This window comes from Oryzias latipes, chromosome 11 (genome assembly GCF_002234675.1).
Source record: "Oryzias latipes chromosome 11, ASM223467v1".
In the NCBI taxonomy this organism is placed as follows: domain Eukaryota; kingdom Metazoa; phylum Chordata; class Actinopteri; order Beloniformes; family Adrianichthyidae; genus Oryzias; species Oryzias latipes.
The window spans coordinates 17,577,990-17,601,888 of NC_019869.2; the positions used below are offsets into that span (position 1 = coordinate 17,577,990).

The 23,899-nt window shown below is 39.7% G+C and overlaps 1 protein-coding gene across 19 annotated transcripts in view; it reads left to right on the forward strand.

The window, feature by feature from the left end:
- The window catches only part of LOC101160251 (plectin), a 91,430-nt gene that overhangs the window by 32,188 nt on the left and 35,343 nt on the right, over nucleotides 1-23,899 (forward strand). For 7 of the 19 annotated variants that reach the window (XM_023959981.1, XM_011481030.3, XM_020707201.2 and 4 more), the window contains one exon: nucleotides 23,802-23,863. In XM_023959981.1, coding sequence (XP_023815749.1) covers nucleotides 23,802-23,863 — 62 coding nt within the window. Of the gene's footprint in view, nucleotides 1-11,141; nucleotides 11,270-12,577; nucleotides 12,997-18,709; nucleotides 19,022-21,075; nucleotides 22,385-23,801; nucleotides 23,864-23,899 lie in introns of those variants that run through there. The other 12 variants (XM_020707209.2, XM_011481042.3, XM_011481044.3 and 9 more) reach the window with 6 other exon arrangements.

Below are 23,899 nucleotides of genomic sequence, written 5' to 3' on the forward strand. Positions count from 1 at the left end.
TGAGTATCATCTTCATCAATTCTGACCACAATCTTGGTTGAGCCTCTTAACTTTCCTGATGTGATTATCTAGCCTCATTAGCCTTATTTTATACAGTAATTCATGTGGTTGTCCAGCTCTGCCATGACACTCATCCTTTGTAAGCTCTGCCAATCTTCTTTTTCTGATTTTTGTCAGGGAAAGTGAATTAAAATTACTAAAACCAAATGACCACTTTTTTATTTGACTTTCTTGTTTAGTAGCCAGTAGGTGGCACTGCTGGTGAAGCCACTGTTGACTGGCAAAAATGCCTGCTAATAGAGCCTAATAAAATCAGTTCACATTGTTGAGAGCTGTTCAAGTTGCTGAGCTTCATTTTCCTTTGCCTGAAATGGCCCTGAGGTCTGCACATTAACTTTAGACCATTAAGGCTTTTTCTTTCAGAAATTCTGGCATCTCCTGAACAGTTCGGTTCACACTTGTTTGTCAGCTGCAGTCAAGCCTTTAAAAAATCTTATAACACTCATTTACAGCCTGTTAAGTCTTACAATGAGAGCTTTGTTTTTGAAAAAAAAAACATATTTTGCTCTGTGGAATCGGACACGTGTGCACTTTTTCTTTGTTAAAGGTTTATTTTTAAGAAAAAACAGAAGGAAGCTGGTACTGCGTCTTCAGCACCAACTTATTTTATTTTAATTTTCATTTCCATAAAACAACAATAACAATAGATATTACAAAAGATCTCATGCCTGGGAAATGAAATGGAGCAGAAAGAACAAAACTTATTTTTTTCTGCCTCTTTTACATACTAAGGAGAAAGAAAAGAATAAAAAAAAGGTATATAAACATATATAGACATATCTGTTATATAGCAAATACACTTGTTTACATCAAAACATTCAGTTTAGAATAACAGAACTACTTGCAAGATTGTACCTTATTTTTAAATGTGGGTGTCTGGAATTGAGCAACACCCTTCATTGATTTGATTTTCAGTAACAATTCTTTAAGTTTTTTTAACTTTTGAATTGATTGGTTGAGATTGTTCCATATCTTGACTCCTTGAATGAAAACACATCTTTCCTTTGTTTTGGTTCTTAATTTTGGCAATGAGAAAATGTCTCATCCTTTTAAATTGTAAGTATTTTGTTGCATTTAACAACTCTTCTTTATGCATTCATTTTAAAATAGTTTAATCAACTAAATGTTTACATTTAACCATCTTTAATTTACTAAATAATGGATCGGAAAGATTTCTGTAATTTCTGCAAGAGATAATTTTTATGGCCTTTTTTGACTTAAAAGATAATTTTCTTGTAATTTTTTTGCCCTCCCAAAAATCCTCGTGATCATGCTGATGTTTGAAATAGGAAATAACATTTTCACCTGATGTACACATCTTCCTCTTCTTCAAATCTTTGCTGTTTGATTTCAAAGTGGTTTATGGCGTGAAAGGCTGCAGGATACTTCTTGTGATGTCTGCCGCGCTCTTTGTTTTAATGCCAAGTGAACTGTCTGGATCTTATCTGCTGCTTGGAGACATTTTTGTCCCTTGTTGCGATAGATTTCTACCTGAATTTTGTTACACCTAAACTATAAATTCTGTCACCAAGGTCATATAAGTTTAGAATTGGCCTGTGAAGGTTAGAAGTGATATGGTTTCTGCACACAATCTTGCACAGTTTAGCTCCTTGGTAGATTGGACTGTATTCAATGATCAGGAAGGACAAAATTCATGAATTAGCTTTTATTTCCAAACAGTAAAAAATAAGTATTTCCCCTTGCATGAGATTTGGTTGTAAAAACAGCCAGCCCTCCCTCCAGGCAAAACAGTCTCCAACATTCAGTGAGGTGCCTTGTCGAGTCAAAAACGTTGCCTTTTCTTTTTCTCTGCTGTGCGTTTTCCTGCAGCTTACCAGCTTAGTTTTGAACTCAAAACAAAGCAAAGTTTTTTTTTTAAATTTGAATTCACATCAATTTTAGCCCAAAAAAGTTTTTTTTGTAATACATTCAAAAACAGCCATAAAAAAATTACACCTGCTAGCTTTTATGTTTTGTAAATATTCAGAGCCTAATACTATATAACAAGAATGCGTTGACAAAATCAGAAAAAGCTGAACCTCAGGGCATAGTCTGACCCACATTTTTGCCTGATTTTGAGTAAGTTCTGTTTTCCAAAGATTCCCAGTCCACCTGTGCTCTTATTAATGCAAACAAACATCGCTGAATGCCTGAGTACTGGAACTTCAGTTGGAATGTGTCAAACTTTGGTTTTACTCCACCCAGGTATGTAGACTGATGGAGGTCGCGGAGGTCACAGTAATTGCATCTTCATATTTCAGAAAGTATTTTCCTGACTGTTGACCGATGCTGGAAAGATGAAAGACCGCAGCCTGACTTCACAAGCGGGAGGTTTCAGCTTCATGGTGTGACTGCCGAAGCTTAGCTGCTTTTGCTGCCTGAGCTGGGGACAACACCTCCCAAGTCCCTCCGCCTGATTCAGCTGCGTGTTTTGGTGATGCTGATCTGCATGAAGCTGCTGTTTGCCCCTGCCAAACTCCAGAGGGCTTTAGATCCTGTGCAAAGTTCTTCCCCTGCACAACTTCGTATTTTACTCCTGTTGCTGGAACTTACTGTTTCTGTTGGGGTTGTGTGGAAAACTAGAAGAAGAGACATATTTATCCAAGAGCCTGATTGAGAAGAGATGAGCTGCTCTGTGGAGGAGCTTAAGTGAAGGAAACACCATTGTGAGAGTTTATGAAGGAGGAACTGCCATGTAGGACTCCATTAATGACACCACATATATTATACTGATACAATATTCTCAGGACATTCTTGTGACTTAAGATAAACTTTGTCCAATAGTCCTTGTTTGAGTTTTCTTTGTACTGCTTTGGTGGTTTAAAAAGCCATTGTCGAACCACTGATTATGCGACCTAGTCCTTAAAAGTCTCCCAAGTGATTCCTAACAACATGCTACTCCTGTCTAGATGACTGGGATTCATTTTAGTCCTGGAATGATTTCATTTAGATGAGTAAGTGATCAAACACATGTATTTGCAAGATATCGTGCAAGGATTTAAATAGCTTTCTTTTTCCAATTACTGTCATTTCGAACACGTTTGTAGTCAAAGAATGGAAGAAAAAATCAAAACCTTATCACTGGCAGCCTCTGCCAGGAGTTTAGAGCATCTTAACTGAAAGCAGCATCAAGACAGATGGTTTTTCTACTATACAGAACTTGTTTAGTGAAGGATCGTGTTTTTTGTGTGGCACTGCAATGCACTTCAAAAACTTAAAAATCCTATCTATAGCTTTTAGTAAAACAGAAAATATCGACAAAAGACAACAACAACATAAATCCTTAGATTTTAATTTGTGGATTAACCTGATTTTGAGAATTTGTCAAAAAGGTCCTTCCAGACTGAGCATGCTAATCGTATTAACAAATTGTGGCAGCGCAGTGAAGAAACGGCTGAGGGTCCCATTGTGGCCGAGCAGTTGCCATTCTGCCAGCAGTCTGCACAGAGCAGCAGATACTCGATCTTTAAAGAACTCTTGAATTCTGTGTTTTCATCTGAAGAACGGGACATTAGCAACAAAAACAAATGCTAAACTCGCCTTATTCTTCTGCTTTTAAAGTCACCATATCTATTTTCCACTTCTGTCAGTGTTGATGTTTGTTGTCTTTGCTAGAAAAATGTTTCTGTTTTGTGTTGCCAGTAGCGATGTTCAGGCTTCTGACCACTGTTCTGGCCTTCCTCTGTGTTTGCCCATATTTCTGTGGTGTGTCATGTTGCCATGGCTGCAGGCGTGGTGGGCCGGCCACGCCCAGGCAGGACTTTTCTATGAGTCACAGCGGTGGTCAGTCACACAGAAGCACTCGTGTTCCTTCTCTTCCTGGAACAGTTCTTCTTATTGTGATGCTATTTAGAAACGAGCACTAATTTATTTGCTGCTTTTTTTTCAAAGCCTTTTTTAGTTCAACACTGAGCCACTCTGACATTGTCTTCTCTTAAAGCCTCATCATTTTTTCATAAATCTCAGCAGTTTCTCAGTTTTAGCTATTTCTGGCGGGCTTTCTATTCCTATCTCTTACATCCAGTTATACTTTTGTGCAAAAACACACATTTCCAATGAATGTTACTTTGGATTCTGGTTTTCATTTGAGTTCCTGCTATATCTGATCTGCTAATGGTTTTTAATGATCTGTGGATACAAAAAGCATGTCTTTAAATTCATAAAACAATCATTTATTCTATAAACTGTACATTCAGTATCCTAAAAGCTGCTGCATGACAATCTTGCAAGTTTTGCTAACTTCTTTAAATTAAATTTCAACTTTCTAATAGTTTCTTAAGTAAAAGTACTTGTTTGGATAGGAAAAAAAACACATTTCTGGGACTTGAGTAAGTCACAAAATAGGATTTTAGCATCACATCCTCTCCAGGCAGGGGATGAACACGTGTGCTTCTGTGTGACTGACCACTGCAGTGAGTCATCAAAAAAAATCCTGGCCAGGCGTGGCCAGCCTGCAGCCACGGTAACATGACACACCACTGAAATATTACAACTGGCAACCCCCGCCCTTTTTTAAAAATATCTTCTAAAATTAGAGTTTTCTCCAGAGCCTTGTAAATTGTACAAAACTTAGAATTTATAAAACATTACTATCTCAAAAAGCTAAAAAAAAAATCTAAATGCTTCTTTATCTTGTAACATTATTATTTTTTGGCCGAACTGCTTCCTTTCAGTTGAGCAGTGTTTTTGTTTTCTCCTGTTTTTTGAGGCCTGTGATTTAGGATGATATGATTTGATGAGAATGACGTGGAACAAACAAATGGACTGATATCAAAGGTGCTAGAGGGGCTGCATAGATAGAGCCGAGAATACATTGCTACTGTATTTCAACACAGAAGTGACTGTGTAGCACACAGAAAATGTAAATGAAAAGGTCATCTTTGATCACATCTGTTAAGATGTAAGCATACATCATTATCATCAATGCAACAGCTTATAGGACATACAAAGACTCTCCTATTCAGAGACATTATTTGTATCATTTATAGCAGCATATTATTTTTTAAACAGAATTTGAGCAACACATTGAGTGTTCACGTTATTGTGACTGGCAGCTGGTTTGAAGTCTGTGGTCTGGGGGGGTCCCAGCTCCTGTGGACACAGGAGTTTCACCCACCAGGTACTTAGCACGCCTTGTGGTTGTGGATGAAATATGTCTTAAATGTTTGACATATTAAGACATGTTTCTATCAAAAATAAAAAGGAAACCTTGACTTTTATTTTGGGCTAAAATTTATAAATTAGAGAATATCTGTCAACACTGCAAACTGGTAAACGTACACCAACAAAATACTTCCAAAGAAAGCTTTGAGTTATCAAATTGTCCATGTGATAAACAGTTGTGATGAAGAGGAGACGATATCATTTTGTTGTCTACGAACATTTTTATGATGTAAAAACCAAAAAACTTAGCACAGCTGATTTACAGTAGTCAGCAAGTAGTACAATTCAATGTAGAATTACCGGGGATGAATATTAACTTGAATTGTTTGTTTTTATTCCCACATTTACATTTTCTAAAACGCATAAGAAATGGAGTTTAAAAAAAAAAAAAAAAACCTCCATTAAAAAATCCAAAAAGGTGAAATGGTTTAATCTAAAAGTTTTGGCTATTTTTTCTTACTGTTCACAATCAAGAGGCAAAGATTTTGTAGTTCAAACGTTTTTTCAAATTATGGATTAGAAATCCAAGTTACAGCTGTCACTCTGGCCGTTTATTCTTGAATCTCCCTCATTTTAAAATGTTTGTTGCTTACTTATTATTAGTATTTTAGTTTTAACAATGCGTTTTTTTTATGAGGGCGGAGTCTTAAGTATTTGCATTTCAACAGAAACACATTTCAACACTTTTTTTTAATTTGCATGTACACTGAAGCAAGTTCCGATTTTATTAGGTAAAGATTTTCACTGCACTGCATACTGACTGTAAAGTGTGACAGTTGCACAATGGACCAAGAGTTTCTCAGCAGATGTTTGTGTAGGTTTTAAGCAATAGCCCCTCCCCCAGCAATTTTCCCACATCACCAAATGTCATAACCTCCATTTAACGATTTGGAAGGCCCCCTGAAAATGTTTTATTGTTTTCTATGAAGTGTGTCCTGGTATGCAGGGAGTATTTTATGTTTATTTGAAAGCAGTCTTTAACAGCTGTGAATGAAAGGAGTCTTTTTGCTGCTTTTGTAGAACTGCCTCAACAAGCCAACTCATGTATATGTTTCACCTGATTTACCAGTCAGAATCAACTTTAGGGCCCTTCTGTAATGTTTCTTTATTCTCTGACTAACTCTGCAGCATTGCTTTCTCATTGAATGTCGTTTGCAGGTTGTTTTTTTTTTTGTTCAGGTAGAAAAGTCTTTGTTCAAACTTAGGTGCAGCTGGTTTTATTTCTGTCCATCAGTGTTTTTGTGGTGGAAACCAAACCCAAAGGTTCTGTTACGGTTATTTTGTTTGATTTAGAGCCACAGGGCAGGTAATGGAGAACATCTGCAAAAAATAAAAAAAGCTGCATTCTATGAAGGAGAACTGCTCAGTCTTGAAGTTTGGCTCTGTAAAAAGAGGACTTTTACCAAAAAAAGATGTTGGAGGCGACGGTGCCTCTTTTTCAGAATGTCTCCCTGCTTTCAATTTTAGCAGGGTTTCTCACTCGTAAGACATTCTTTCTATTTATCTTCACTTTCTGCATCTGTATATCATCCCCATCCATTTGACAGGCTATCAAAATACCATGGAGCTGGCAGCATCTATTTACCCTTTCATCTGCAGGAGAGCTTCATCTGTTGTAAATATCACTGCAGTGATGGTCTCAGAAGGGGTACATTTCACTCTCTGTCATTAAAAACATTTCAACTTGAAAGGCCTTCTTTAATTGGTACACAAACCCTCCCCTCTCTGCATTATAAGTCAAGAAAACGGGGGCAAATTGGATTATCAACGAGATCGGAAAAAAACCCAAAAAACTGCAGGGGTTAATTAACTTTAAGTGCACACGCCTCCAAATGGCGCCAGATGTTTGTGTCCGTGTTTGCACATCTTGTGGCTCATCACTGTGAGGAATCAGATATTAATTACAGAATGGTTAGCAGCTGCAGCCAGAACTTTGTGTGAGTGAGTGCATGTATGTGTAGGGTAAAGAGGGGAGTGGTGGCTCGGTTCCTTAACGTAGGAGGATTCGTTCTGCCTAACATTTTCCAAACATCCTGCCTGAAAATCCCTGCTGGCACCGGGGTTTTGGATTGTTGCGCTCCACTCTCTGTGGGTCTCAGGAGACCCGAAGTAACAGAAGCTTAAATGCTGACACTTCTATGATGAGGAGTGGAAAGACTTGATGGCTTTTCCATTATGGGCTTGACTGGTTTGGGATGAGGCCTGAGAGGACAGATGGGGAGAAAAATGGGACTTTGTCCGTACTTGAGTGATTTGACCTTCACAGTCAGTCTTTCCAAGCTACATATTCTGGAACCAATGTGGCACTTTGACATTAGGGTATACTTTATTACGCTGCGGGGTTTAGAATACAATGAAACCTCTGTTTCTTTAACTACTTCCAGCTTTGAAGGCGTCTAAAAAGCAGTTTGGATGGAGTATCCTAAGCAGCCACAAATGTAATCTGTGAAGAGCTAGTTACATTTGATTGCTCGGTCATCTCCTTCCTTACTATTAAAACCACATCTCAAATTTGGTCAGAAAACTAAATAATTCTTACATGTGTGTTGGGTTCATTTTTTATTTTATTTAGTTTTAATCAACCACAATTTCTTTAAACAAACTTTCTGATTGAGAGTTATTTTCTGGGAAAATATCTTTGCTAAATTGACGCAAATAATTTGGTATTTTTCAGAAGAAAGTTCTTCCATTTTTTCAAACATAAAAACAGGCTTTGTTTCAATTTGTAAATTGCAGGAACAATACAATTGTTGCACATTCTGTGGTGCAATTAGACTGGAATTTCAATGCTTGAAACGTCTTCATTTTTTGTTGATCACTTTCTAAAATTTTAAATGCCGGATAACTAAAAAACATTTACAACTGTACAGTTGTTTTATTAGGAAAAAATGTTTCCTTTCTGTTTGGCAGTGAAAGAAAAAAAAATCTGCATTTAAGCAGTTCAGAATTTAAGATTTGGTTTTCCAAATAGGTTGTGGGCTGTGAAAGAGCAGAACTTTGACTTCAGTGTCACATATGTTATTAAAAGAAAATGCAAACTTACCACAGAAAAGCAATTACTCACCCTTGGAATTTGGAGACTGAACTGTTTGGGAAGGATAGGCATCTAAAATAAAATGAACCGAAAGGCCATGAAGGGAGGAGGAAGTCACCATGTAGGACTTCAGTGTGTTACTGCATGATTGCACGTAATCATGTAGACCTCATAGAAATATTTGGTACTGTTGGTCTTCCATGTTTGAAATTTTCTAGGGCAGGGTTCTGCAACCTGAGGCTTCGAAGCCACTTGTGGCTCTTTGGTTAAAAAAAAAAAAAAAAAAGTTTTTATTGTGAAGTAAAAAGTTAAAAAAGTAGAGTAAACTAAAACTTTTTCCAAATCATTCCCAAATAAATGAAGGACATGTATTACTCCACGAGGTTCCAACACAACATTACACAACTTCTACTAATTTGCTGCATTGAATTGATACTTTGTGTCTTTTATTTTGAAAGGGAGTCATGTGAACCTCTGTCAAGAGTTATAAACTATTTCATATTTTGAAAAAAAAGGCTATTTTCTCTTTGTTTTATTTATGCCAAAAAAAACTGTTTATATAATGGTACATAATAGCTAAAACATAAATGCAAATTATTTTTTTTAATTTCTCTAAAGGGTGAGTTAAGACTTTGTGGCTAATATTGGGTTGTGGTTGCTGATAAATCAACCCGAATGGTTCTTTAAGTGTTGAAGGGGTCATAATAGATCCACCTCATGATTATCAACTTAATACTTTTCTGTAGGATGGGAACGCAGCAGTCAAGCTGGTTTCTACAACCTAAAATTATTAGATTCAGTGGATGATTGCCACTTTTCCAAACCAGGTGTTGTTGTGTGTCAATGTGGTTTGAAGTGAAGAAGTGTTTTGCTCCTTCTGCGGTTTCACACAGACCTCTGTAAAACCCATAGAAAAAGAAAGATGTTAAAATGTTTCCCTGCTGTTTTGAAGGACACAGTGAAGAGGAGAAGCTGTGGGGGGGTGTAGGGCAGGATCAGATTGTGACCAACAATCTTGAGTTATGTGCGTCTTTATTACACTTTTGTGCATAAAGGCTTTGCTATACTCTTTGCCTGCTTTGGGTGTGAAATAGAGAAAATGTGTGGGAAAAATGTTATCCAGGCAGACATTGTTGGAGCAATGAAAAACTTATCTATGCTGATATCTTTATAACTTCTTCTGTAAATTCGTGTTCTGTTTTCACGTGAGCTCTGTCATCTTCTGGGGGGAAACTGCCTTTTATTTCTGTTTTTTTGGTTGAAGAAGGTCTGCCTGGTTTAATGTCCCATTTGCTCTGCCTGAGTCTGGTCTGCTGCCAGTGCTGGTGCACATGACTCAGCAGAGACTGGCAGATATGAGCACAATTCACTTGCAGTCACTTTTTCCGGCACGGCAGTCCCTATGTGGAAGTTGCCACCTTTCTTCTGCTTTTCACTCCAACGGTCATAAAGGTCACTAGGTGACAAGAGCATTGAAGAGTGGAGGAACAGACGGCTTTGAATCTGCTACCTGTGTTTCATGTAACCAAAGTAAAGGAAAGTCAGGCAGAAACTCTGAGCTGGAGCAGAAATTTGCTGGACAGGAAACTTCATGGAGGCTCTGATTCAGCACGGCCAAGGTAGGAAGTCCTTGTACAGTTCTGTCTTCCGACCAAAAGGTGTCAGCACAGAAATGCTTTGTTGGTGGTGTGTGGAGGAGCAGATGGTGAAAAGCTGGTATGAATGTTTTTGTTTGTTTGTTTGTTTTTTGGGAAAAAGAGACGTGTTTTTTGGGGATGTGTTTGCTAGATCTGACTCCACACCAGTCTGTTCTGCACAAATGATTGTGCAGACCTGATGTTAGACACCTCCCAGGATGGTTTGATGTTCAAGTTTCCTTTGGGGTGTAGACTGCAGCTCCTGACTGGTTGCTGCATACAGAACAGAGAACACAGACTTGGGTGGGCAAAAATGTCCACAATAACCACATTAATAGATACAACAAAACCTCTTGTAAGGTTTTTGTTAAATTTAAACAAACTAAAAGAAGTTTAAAAGGTTTACTTTAAACATTCAGTGCATTTTAAATCGTACTTGTGTTTAACCGGGAAGTAAGATGAAAATGAATGAACTTACCAAGAAATTGATTTTAATCTTAATTCTTAGTCAATTTTGATCGTGAGAACATTTTGAATTTTTATTTTTATATGCACAAAAGAGAGTGAACAGTTGATGAAGCCAGATGACTTTTTGTTCATTTAGACATTTAAAACTGCACAAATGTGTTGCATAGAGCCCTGAGTAAATCTATGGTTAAAGCAAGTTGACCGGCTGCACTAATAGTCAGTAATATGGTGAAAACTGAAGCTTGATAAAAGCATTCATTTTTCCAATTTGGTGCAAAGAAAAGAAGCTGCTTCACAAATATTCAGTAATGTGTGTTTCTGATGGATTTTTGAAGCTGACATGGTTGGATGAAAGCAGAATAATTGTGACTAATCGGTTTCATAAAACAAAGATCAATAGATCAGTTGACAACCCAAAAATATCATTTGTTGCTGTCGTGATTCTGTGGATGGATTTGTGCTCTTCCACTTTTTTCCAACTTTTCCAAGACTTTTCTACTGCAGAACATCTGGTTCATGTTCTAGTAACAGAAAAAAAAAATCCTGCCTTCCGCTCTTTGTCTAAACTCTTTAAGAAAACGTCCTGAGAATTTTTGAGCCCCCCACATATGGCTTCTGTCCAGCCGTGCTTGTCATACAAGATGCTCTTTCCACTGAGGAAAGCCTGACAAATCAAATCAAACTCGCAGAACTGTCGAGTTCTTCCTCCCCAGCCGTCCCTCTGCTCCTCTCCCCTTCTTTTTTTTTTTCTTCCTTTTTTTGCACGCCCCCCTGGTTTTGATCAGAACACAATGTCAGGAGGTTAGAGCTGACTCCCTGGCAGTTCTACATTCTCTCTAAAAGTGAGGAAGACGCTGAGGGAAGATGGACTCGTGCTGCTGTTTCTGTTGTGGACCACGAGACCATGGTAGGTTAGATTTGTGTCATTTTTTGGAAGTGATCTGCAGGATTCTGCAGTAGCAGTATGCAAATGCATTATGCATCAAATCTAAGGATCCGCTGTGCGGTGGAATTTCTTAAATGGAAATGACTCTTTACTCACCGGAACTTTCTCTTGCTCTTTCACTGAAATTAGAGGGATATTAAAAGGAATCTGTTTAAATTTTTCAGTATGAGTCGTTCTGGGATGTTTAGCTTTGGTGCTAATGTGGGAGAGTGCAGAACTGTATTGAAGTTATTGGCTGTTTGCATGTGAGGGGAGTGGGATGGAGCTGACCCCGCCCATGAAAGAGTGCTGGAGTTTATTTTTTTCCACACATCTGCACTGTTTCCCTGCAGTTTTCTCTGGGCTCAACCTTCAGATGTTTTAGTAAAAAGTGCCAGTCTGATCTGGATTTCCCTAATACCTTCCTTCTTCAAACTCGTAATCTTTAATCAGGAGTCTTTATCTGTCTAATCTGAGGCAACAGCGCTGGGGGCACTCTTCCAGAGTCCTTACAAGTGCTAAGTCAGTGCCGGACCTTTACATCACATCACCTTCTGTGTTCCTTGATTGTGCTTATGTCAAAGGCACCATCAGGTCAACATGCTATTGTCTATTTTAGTTGCTCCGCGGCGGAGCTGGATTGTCAATGTGTGACGGTAACACAAGTTGTGGTGTTGGGTTTCTGAGCGTCTAACAGGGTGACATTGACGACAGTCATGTCTCTCCTTTGAAGCGCCGAACAGATGGAAGCAGGTGTGTCTTAGGTATTTCTGTAGGTGCTTTCATACCTCTCAAAGATCAAGGAAAACTTTGAATCAAGTCTACTGGAATAAAAAAAATGTATATTTGTGTACTAATGCCTCCTGTGTTGCAGTTTCTCAAACATTTTTGTGGTGAAGCAGAATGGGGGGTTGGTAGTTTTATGCTATTTGGCTGCACTGTCCCTACACAAGGAAGAGATTAGCTTGTAGAGGAGTTACAAAATAAGAAAGAACGGATAGTTAGTGGGAAAATAAAATGTGGAGGCTTGGATCACTTGTGGCTCATAAACCACAATGGAAAATGGATTGAAAGGAAAGCGTTTTCAGCGGAGAAGAAGTTGGAAACTTTGACTCGAGTTCAGCTCTTATCAGGGCTGACCTGAAGGAGAGCACAGTCGGCCACACCAAACTGCTTCATGTATTATTAACTTCTGCAGATACGCCGCAGCGGGCAAAGAAAACCCAGCCAGTGCCAGCAGGGAGGAAGGAGCCGGCTGAGCCCAGGCACTCTGAGCTTATTTTTAGCCATGTCAGGCAAAAGAAAACTCTAAACCAGCTTTGAGTACTGTGCGAGAAAGGGAGGAACTGTAGTAGTAAAGAACAGAGGGAAAAAAGGGAGGGGAGGGAGTGACTGGCTGTCCCTGCCGGAGGACGAGAGCTGCCTCTCTTTAAACTCCCAGACAACTTGGCCACGTCTCTGGTTTTAGGAGTTTGGGATGGCATCCCACCCCTAGACGCTGACCCCTCTTCTCCACTCCCCCTTCACCTTTTGCCTGCGCCCCTCCTCCCTCACCCTGCCTATACAGAGCCCAGGACTCTCCACACTGAACCAAGCCCTAATGCCGGCAAGCCCCCCTGGAAATGTGTTCCCAACCTTGGTGGTTGTGGGCCACGTCGTCACCTTAATTGCCGTCTGGCGGTGGAGGGTGCGCAGAGCAGAGAGTGAAGGTAAGCGCACAGGTGGTGGCTTCACTCTGGTGGTGGACTAAAGAGACGGCTGCTTCTCCAGGCTTTCTGTGGAAACTGCGCGTCACCGGCGGTCCTTGTGTGTTCTGGTTGCTGCCTCTTGCGCTGTGTGATCATGGCGGGCACTCCTCCTCTCTGCCCCCCTCTTTCTCCCTCTTAGGGTTTGGTTTCCTGTGGAATGAATTGTTTCTGTTAACCCTGTAAATGCCGGCTGTGTGGAGGAGCAGATTAGTCTGGTTCAGTATAAAGGTTTTGTCTGTGCAAGCTCCAGTTAGCTGTGCTCCCAAGTTGTACTTAGAGGTGGATTTGGCTGCATTTACAGAAGCTTGTCAAGCCTGTTTTATTTTGTTTAACTTGCAAATGAACATTGCATGATACGGAAGCCCAGCTGTGGGTTTAAAAAAATGAAAAGACTCTTGGAGTTGGCCCGAATCTAAGCAGACACACCTGAGGCGGGTCCTTTTTATTGTTGACACAGACCGTCACAATGCAGCTCTGCAGGCAACACGCCCGCCGGCAAATTTAAGGATTCCTCTTTCTCTTGAACATCAAGACACAAAGACCTGTTTGGTAACCCCACATGCGTGGACTCCAGCCAAGAAAACTGAAAAGCATGAGACAATCATCACAGTAATTTCGTTATATCTCTGAAACGAATCAAAATTGTTTAGTCCCTTTCAAATGAAGCAGTTGAAAGGAAGCGTATTTACTACAGTTGGTTGTGAATATTTTTAAAGCAGCAAAAAGTCCTAATTGTCTGCTGTAAAATGACCTTGTGAGTTTGAAAGACACTTTATAAATAAAATATATATCATTAGTTGAATATTTTTGAAACAAAATATTTTAACTTTGGTTGTATTTTATTTTTCCGAAATAACTAAGACCCTTTTCCCTTTTGTTTTACTGGAGACACCACAGTCTATGAACAAGTCCTTTGTTGAAGTTTGAGGGCTTCTGTTGCAGCATGGATCCAAATTCTAGCTTTAACTAAGCCCAAATGAACACAGTTCTCAGTTCTATGGATGAGATCTTTTATTCTGCAGAAGGAAATGATGCTGCCATTAAACGATATAGTGTGCAAATCCCCTACTGTCAATACATCTTTTTATTGAGCTTTTTTTTCTGCAGAGCTTAATAATTTAAACATCTCAACTGTAAAAAGACTGCTTTGCAAATGGATCGCCTAAAAGAAAAATATGAGGAAATGGAATAAGAGACTTATTGTGTGTCTTTTTTTTACCTGAAGGGACCACCAATAAAGTGTGTAAATCACAACTAGTAAACATAATTAAAAAAAAGCTTGACACAAAGGCTGCTGCGTGACAGAATCTTACCTGTAAAGGGGCAGAGATTTGGATAGTACAACAGCTTCTTCAAAGGAGCAGAAAAGCAAGAAATACAACCAAGAATTGTTTTCTTTGTTTTTGTCTGTTAAACTGATGACATTGTTGCATTGCTGGATTGTTGGATGTTGGCTTCATTTGTTTATTAGATCGTTTTATTGATTTAGTCTTTCCTTATTTGCTCAAATCCACCAGGTTGTGACACTACTCACAAAACAGGCGCAAAATACAGGTCATATCTTCAGTTCTAAAACAATATCAATGGACGTCTTGCATTGATTTTCATGCTTTTCTTTGTTTTGTTTAGAATTGTTTTCCATAATGTTCAAGGTTGTGGTGGCATTATAGCCAATCTACATGGATAAAACTGTAGAGCTAAAAAAGATACATCTTTAATTGAGCCAAAACGGAAAATGCGGGACGCCACACTTTTTCCCCTTTTCATATTTTGAGTTTGTCATTGACTGCAACAAAATGTTTAAAAAGGCTGTAGTTGTCTATTTGACCTTGGTATTTTAGTGCTAGCTGGGAAATCATGTCAAGGGTTAATGTGTCTAAGTACAAATTGTGAGAAAATATGTGTCTTAATATCTACAGTGTGGTTATATATAAAGAGGAAACCAAGTGTTTGGCATCCTGATCAAATAAAGTTCCCTGGAAACACCTTTTTAATGGCTAACATTGCAAGGCAAACTGAAACCAAGAATCATATGCAATCTTTATCTGAGTCTGGAGCAGTTAAGCGGACAATCAGCAACTGCCTGCCTCTTTTGGTGACGCCAGTGTGACCTAACTCTACTTTTCATGGCTGAGTGGAGAATTTATCCACTTAGGTAAACTGACCTACAGTTTGCTAGAGTAATAAGGTGACACAGCGGGAAGGTGAAAGTAGGTAAAAGGGCTTTAGCTCAGGCTGCGGGTTAAAAAAAGCCCACAGATCACCACACATGGCGACTGGCTGCCGGTAGTAAACCGAGGTTGATGGACTGTGTACCCTGGAGACAGTCATAACACATGCTCCTGCTGACCTGTTCCCTTAGATTATAAAACGTCTTAAATGCTGTTTGGATTGTTGTTGCCAGTTTTTGTCGATTCCCTAAAGCAATGGTTAATGGTTTTGTGTGAAAGTGTCTGAAATCCCTTAGGATCAGAACGCGTCATTTTCTTCATCTGCAACTCTGATTTTGACTAATCCGTTTGGGAAACCACACCCAGATCTGCACCAGCAATGCTGGAGGAGGCAGGAGATCGGGGCAGCCAACTCTATGCCCCATGCTGCAGGATCGGGTTTAGGCTTGGTCTCGTGGTTTGCAGCTGTGACTCATTTTCCTGCCTCCTTTCACCAAAGCAGTAATAACAGTGTGAGGACAGCTCTGCCTCCACTGAAAGTAAAAAAAAAAAAAGAGAAAAAAAATACTGAAGGACACAGACACAATGCAATCCTGTTGTAATAAAGTCATTTAATACTGTCTGGCATCCATCGAAGCCACAGTTGCAAAATGCATTAAAACAAGGAAACAGATGTCTGATATAGTGGTAAGGCAACAAAAACAGAAAATTTTCACTGCTGCTGACTCACCAAACCAAACAAAGTTATTAGGAGATTATACATCACATGCAACAGAAAAAAAACCTCAACAAACTTGTAGCTTCAATCTGCTGATTTTTTTTATTTGCACTGCTTTATTTGCGCTTGCTACTGCCGCTCTGCAGAAACTATGTCCAAGAAAAGGAAACAGTTTTTTTAATTTTTGGCTAAGAACAGCATAATCATGATTAAAAACGCTTTTACAAAATATTAAATTACATCTTTTTTAGTGGGATATTAAAGTTATTCCATAAGGATCTTCTCACCACCTCGTTCTTGTATGGCTCACTTTCTAAAGGTTCAGCTTGAGTTATCCATGTGCGTTGGAACACAGAAAATGGAGGAACTTGTAGAGAAAAGCTTTGAACTTGACCTACCATAACCCCTCCTCCTCACTAAGCATATTTACATATAAACAGGGGGTTAGTGGTATGAATAAAACAGCTGCTGGCTGTAGAATTGTATGTTTGTGGAAAAGGAACAGTTAGAATAGTATCAATGCAATCTGTGTCTTTGTGTTCATCATGAAAGAGCTTTTATTTTACAGACAAAATATGACTTTGTGGAAAAAGCAGATTCGCGTTGAACAACCATGAATCCTGTTCCGCGTCACCACAGGAGATGATCGTGTTTAGATTTGATCTAGAGATAAAAACAGAACATTGATGGAACAATGCAGATTCCTCCACATTTCTTCGTGCCCAGAGTATATAAAAATGTCTTAAAACTTTCAAAGTAAAGTACATACATTGTGTGTGTCTGCAGGAGGTGTTGGTTCTTTGCTGGTAGTATGGTTTTGTTTTTTTAGTGAGGAGTTCCACCTACCTAAACAAGATAATTGCCCTTTAACTTAGCAAAATTAGGAAACAGGAAATTAATGACTTTTAATTTGAATCATTAAAAAAGAACCCCATCAACCACTGAGAAAATCTTATAGACTAAATATAACCAAGGTGACTCTACTGTGGGAGGGATAACAAGAGGAGGCAGGTGGGGAAATGATCAAAAGCCATGTGGACACACATGAAATGTATTTTGATAAGCAGCAGAGCTTCCCAAATAAGACAGGAAGCTGACTCGGATATAAAAAATTAAATGGACAAAAAAACATAAACAAAAATATTTTGCAAAAACGATGGTATAGTGTTTTCCATATTCCTGTTTTTTTTGTTTTTTCCTTCTGTAGATTCAAGATTTGAATATTTAAACCGAAGCTTTTGATAGTTTTGAATAGATGTCTTGTGATATGGATATGAAAAACTGCTAATCTCTATAGAATTTTGAATATTTGGACGCAGAAGCACAAATAACCCTGCTCACTTTTGACATGTTGGCTGATACTCTCAAGCCTCGTTTCTACTGAGCGGTACGGTAAGGTTTAGAATGGTCCAACTGAGCGTTTTCACTCAAAGTTGGCTCATCACGGCACATGTGGGGTGTAGACTGATGCGTAACTTTGCGCCATAGTAGTGTGACTAGAGTAAAAGCGACACTATCAACGACAACAATAGAGGTCATCCAGCAGCTTATTTTTTACCTCTTGGCTTTTGGTACTTTGTATAAACAAATCATTTAATGTTGTTTGAGAGAATATTGCAGGCGTTGAAGAGGAATACGGCCGAAAAGAGGAGAAGGGTTAAGGCTCCTATCACCGAGGACGGCAAGGAATCTTTGTAAATCCAGTGCTGACAAGACCTTGCTGTTTATTGCAGGCATCTTTTCCTGAAACACGCCAACTGAAAGGCAAACTTGAATATTTGGAAGTGTTAGTGCTGGCTTTCTTTTGTCATAATGACATTCTGCCAATCAACGGGTTTCATTGTGTGATGACAGTAGCTCCACCCTAACTGTTCCATTCCATTTTTCTATTGACCTACAACCAACAGGGACCAAAAATGGTACAGTTCAGTTAATGGGTCCATTTTATGACAGAAACCTCAAAACATCAAACTGTAAACTGCTCAGTGGAAACAAGGCTTTACAGTCTGAAACAGTAAAACTATTGGAAAAAAAACTTTAAAAATTATAAGTTAATCTAAATTGCTTTATTCTTCAGTAAATCATGTTGGTGTTATCCTTTTATTTTGGATTTATCCATCCATCCATCTTCCTCTGCTTAACCGGGTCGCGGGGGCAGCAGTTCAAGCAAAGATGCCCAGACTTCCCTCACCCTGGCCACTTTCTCCAGCTCCTCTGGGGGGACCCTGAGGCATTCCCAGGCCAGCCGAGAGATGTCTCTCCAACGTGTCCTGGGTCTTCCCCGGGGCCTCCGCCCAGTGGGGCATGCCCGGATTTTGGATTTAAAAGAACAAAAAATTATCACAGTTAACATGGGAGGAGCTTGGACGGCTGCACTGAAGTGGGATTCTCAGAAACCACATGTTTTTCGTTGAATCCTATACTTTAACTGCCTGCTGTTAATGCAAAACAGATCTCAAAGTTACGCAAAAAGGGGGGAGAAAATGAGCCTCGTCTGTAAGATATTTATGGTGCACAGCTGCTGAAGATTTATCGTCGGCGGGAATCGTCAAAGCTGTATCCTGCCCTGAGAGCTTTCACTCACAATAAAAGAAGTGCTTCTCACGCTGAACAGAGGTGCATCAGAGCGTACCAGGAGTTGTTTTTGTTTCCTGGTTTTGGGACTGTCGTGTGTTGTGATCTGGGGACATTGAGTCTCATTCTGCGCTCCTCGTGCTGGGTGTCCTCCGCGCGCGCAGCGAAGGAGGATGGAGCAGAGGGATCTCCGCGCTTCAGAGCAGTGGGCTAAATAAAATGTGGGCTGGGCTTGAAGCGAAGTGTCCGCAACCTGACACGGCTCTGGTTTTTCTCCTCTCTGAGGCTCATGAAGAAAAGACAAACTAGCGGGAGGCGCGCACGGGACACTCCAAAGCGCTGACTTTACGCGCGGCAAAAACTTGCAACGAGATGGCCGGAAGAACGGAGGAGTCCGTGCGCGCTGGGGCTGCCTGGCACGGACAGATGGACAGGGGCTTTACCTACCAACGGTCAAATTACATCCATGAAATGAGGTGCGAGGACGTGGGCTTCCATTTGTACAGCCAGATGTGCTGCGCAGGTAGGTCCGAGCGCCGCGCGCCTGTCCGATCTTTGGAGGGCGGTGACAAGAGGAGATTCTGATTGGGAGGGGCAGTGATGTTTATGTTGTTGATGACGTTCCTAACCTTTTCCATACGTTCACCAATGCCCACTCCCCAAAGCTACCCTTCAGACTGGGACGTTTTTGCCCAGTCTGACACTTTAAAAATATATTAACATGCACAGATAACGATGGGTGCAGCTGGTGAGATAGACACTGGAAAGCCACTTTTGATTGACCTTCCAGTGCTTTTGAGTTCTGCAGCATAATAGACTATTTGAACTTTCAACACGTGTGTCTCTGTCACTTCCTCTCCTGGTGACAGTTGGCATAATAGACCTGCGACAGCGAGCAAACAGGTTGTGAGGCCACAGGATTTGTTGACAGCCGTTCCCTCAGACTTGAGTATTCTGACGCTTCATTGACTCGTTCTTGGTCAGAGGAGGACTCTGCAAATCCATCCAGAGTTGTGGACCGCAGCCCCATTTTTTTGTGTGTTTAGGCTGTGTTGTCTTGGCAACCACGAACACAAACTCAACTTTCTGTGTAGGGGGGGTGTCTATGGACTTGTGTCAGCACAGGGTGACCCTCAGAGAAGGAACTCCCTTAGCTGCATGGCCTCAGCTCTTTTTAAAGCTTAGAAGGCTGTCAGCTACATGTGAATTGAATGAAAGCAGAAAACTCTGTTTCTGGATTATGTACCACAGCCTTCCAACCAGAAGAGGGAGGCAAACACCACAGAGCAGGAGGTGTATCCTCTTAAGGTCTCTTAATGGCTCCCACATAAGTACATCCAAAAAGGAGATTTGAAAATTGAGAAACAAACACTTTATGAGCAATTTTAAAAGGAAAAACCATCTGTGTGTTTGTTTTATGGGAGTTGACTCACTTTGTTTAGAAACAGAATTTATCCTTAACAGCAATGCCTCCAGGCTTCCATTCCTGACGGTTCCCTCCTCCATCATCCAGCTTTCACATCCTCATCCCTTCATCATCTGGGAGCCAGACGATGCTCTGTGCTCTCAAACATTCCTGCACAGTGGGACAGATGCCGCATGCCACAGCGTGCACAGGCCGCAACACACTTGAGTTTTCTGCTGCGTGAAGTTATCAAAGTAGGGAGATGGCTCCCTCGCCTTCAGGATGGCCCGGCACGCCTCGAGCAGGAATGCACTGACTCTCCATGGCAGAGCTGTCATCGTAAACTGTTCACAGCCCTCATTGTGCCTGTTAAAAAAAATTCATGAAACTGCATTTCACAGAATTACCCATGCAGCAACATGCGTGCAGGATCAGAAATATTCAGTAACGGCCCGGCTATTCAGAATAACAGAAAACTTTAACAGATGTCAGAATATCAAGATATTTCAAAATTAATTTTCTTTTTTTTCTGTCTATAGACCGAAATGTACATATTTGGTGCAAATATGGTTGCCTCTTTCCAGTACACTACCACCCCCCAATATGACACTTCCAGCCCCGTGCTTTACCATTTAATTTTTTATGTGGCAGTCATCAGAAAAAATCTGTTTTAAAGTCATCAGTAATTTTTGAAATTAATTTATTTTCTTCCCAAACAGCTGGACAAATACTTTTCTTTTTAAATTATATTTTCTCAGTATATTTTCCCGACTTCATGTCGGTGGAGAACTTGTTTCACTGATAGTTTGTGCCAACAATCACCTTAAATAACCTTTAACATTTCAGGAAATAGGATTGAGACTCGCTGAGTTTTTGTTTTTGAGTGATTCATAACTGGAAGAGAAGTAGTTTGTCTATTTCTTCCACATTTTTTTCCTCAAAAACGTCCTGTGTATCTTACAGTCTGAAGCAAAGAAACCTGAAAAAAAACAAGGTACAATTTGGAATTTCAATGAGATTTCATACATTATTTTACAGATTTCTCTATATCTTTAGATAGGAAATTCAAAATGAGCAAGTGAAATCATTTGAAAGATTTTGCAGTGATACTAACATTCTTGTTTCTATTGTAGTATAACAATCTGACAAGGAGTTTTTTTTTTTTTTTTTTAAAGTTTGTCGGTCCTGAATCCTGAATGTCTGCAGCATTGACTCGTCAGGTCCCAGCATGCCACACCTCTCTGCAGGCATCCAAAACATCTCCCTCCTTGCAGTCATGTCAGAACCCTCACAGAAGATAACTGTCTAAGTTGTTAGTTGTTGTGCAAGATCATCTCTCTTAAGTAATGTGATTTATCATGATGGACAGAAACGGTTTGAAAGGGTAATTCCACGAACTTGGTGCAAATGTTCTTTGCATGCAGGTAGACATGACAGATGTTTTTGTGCTGGATGTGATTTGCATATCTTAACAGTCAACTCTGCTTATTTACAATAGCTACTTAACCCCATTGGTGCCTATTGACACACCAAACCACTTGCTCCAAACTTACCTTAATTAAGCATACATGTGAAAGCAAAAATCTAAATATATATTTTTTTTTTAATGCTGTAAGTGGATTTCAGGCATCAAGGGGTTATATATTTTCCATTATTACTTTATCTAAAAAGCATTTTTTACTAAACAAATCATAATAATAAAAATATTTTCTAAGGACAGTGGCATAACTCAATAATTCATCCTAGATGTCAGACGGCAAGGATTTTGTCCATTGTGTTATGGATCATAATTGACCTATATAATACTTTAACAGAATTATTTTTTTAAACAGATATTAATTTTTGGAAGAAAAAAAATTCACAACATAAGGAGCAAGTTTATCTCCAATGTAAGGTTAAACGCTGCTTGTACCAAATATTGTGTGCATTCAAACTGGACAGTTAATGTCTGCGTGTTTGTGTTAAAAAAGCATTGTTCTAATCAAAAAAGAAATGGTGTTTTTGAAATGTTTTTAATTGAAAATGGGTCATTTTGAATCCTAAATAAAGAAAAGTGAAAAGAAGATTATAAGTGATGAAGATTGAGGTGAATAAGGTTGTGCATATCAGGGCTATAAGATCATCTTCCTCCGTCTGTCTTACTGTCTGTGTGATGAATAGCAGCTCTTGACAAGATGGCCTGCAGGTAGGCATTTTTTAAGAGCCGCTGAAGGAAAAAAAAGAAAAAACAAGTTTGAGGAAAAGTCCAGGAACTAAATCAGAAGTCTGAACACTCCCACCCAGTGGTAAGGTCTCTCCGACCGGAGCAGTGTTTCAGGGTTTGGGACGAGGCAGGAGGGCTGTTGTCTAGCTGCAGTTTTAGCAGTATGGCGACGCAGCAAAGCTTCAGGAGCTACTCCTCTGACAGCCTGGGCAGTGATGGGGTTTTCATAGAGGACCAGTATTGCCAAGGGAGGCTCAAAGCCATGGATTACAGAAAAGGTAGAACTTTGTCTTTAACTACAGGTCTGTCTTGTCATTTGGGGCTTCAGTGGGAGTTGGAACTTGTTCTGACTGCATCTGTGTTCCTTTGCTTCTCATTAATCCAACCAAGTGCCTTCACAAGTCCTCCTTTTGATTGGAACACTCTGCCTAACTCCTACCTTAGAAATAAAATAATGATTGAACCGTTTTTCCTAGTTTTCTTTATGTAGTCGTATGATTTCCCATTTAAAAAGAAGGAAGTTAAACACTCTTAGCATTGTACATGCATTCTGCATTCTCTGACAACAACCTGATGAGATAGTCAGCCCTATCGCTCCATCACAGTGGGCTCAAAGTAAACTGCTTCTTTCACACAAGATAAAGAGGCGGAATAGGGGCCTGCAGGCCATACATTTGAGGAAAGAAAGCTCTCTTTGTGAGTTTGTTTTCTTCTGTGGTGTCCTTCAGTGGTTTTGACAAATCCAACAGGTTTTATGCTCTGTCTCCGCTGGCCCAGTGGTTGTCTCAAGCTGAAGCCCTGATTTTTGTGAGCGTCTCCATAAACCACTGACATGCCCCCCCCCCCCAGATGGAGTTTGGCACAGCAGGGTGTCTCCATCTTTGGTTTCTCAGTTCTGTCTCGGTCTGATAGCTTCTGTTCCTCGAGCTTTGACCAAAGTCCACGTGTAGATAAGTGATATAAGGAAAAGACTGCAGTTGTCACCGTCTTATCATTCGTAAGCACTTCATCAAGGATCATCAAGCCTCTATCTTGTTTTGTCACCCAGTGTTCACTCGTTGAACAATGGAGGCTTGAAGAAGCATGTTATGGGTGATGAATAAGAAGAATGCATTTCACAGGCGTGTGCAGAATATGCAGAAGCAATCAGGCATTTGAATCTAAACCAAAATAATAACAGTCTTGCAAACCGCAACACATTTCTTGCATTAGCTTTGATGAGCAGGCTTTATTCCACCAGAGGAAGATGCATCAGAAGTCCTCCTCAGTTTATTGCCTCTGCAGTTTACCTAAATCAATTATCTAATGAGTGAGCCGACCTAATGTCCTTCTGTACTCGTTTCCCTCTTTCTTTAGATCTGCAAAAGCATACAAATCATTTCTTTGTGTACTGAAACTTCAGCAAAGCATCTTGTTTTATTTTTATATCAAAGCATTTTCTAAAATAGAACTACCAAACCAGGGTCGATAATTTGAGATTGTGGGGAAATAAGGTTGGAAAAACGGTTAAAAAAAAAGGATTTTATTTTAATCTTTTTTTTGTTTCCATTAGTTTATGTAACTAACAGACTGGCTTTTGACTGAAAAGTTGAAAAAATGTTTTCTTTCTGACTAAAAATCATGTGATAATCACTTGAAACCATTATTTTACTTTGATGAAAAAGCTAATAAGGGCATCTTTTTTGTGTGTTCCAGATGAACGGGACAGAGTACAGAAGAAGACTTTCACAAAATGGGTCAACAAACACCTGATAAAGGTAAGATTTAATTGGAGCTCCTTAACTGAAGAAGCC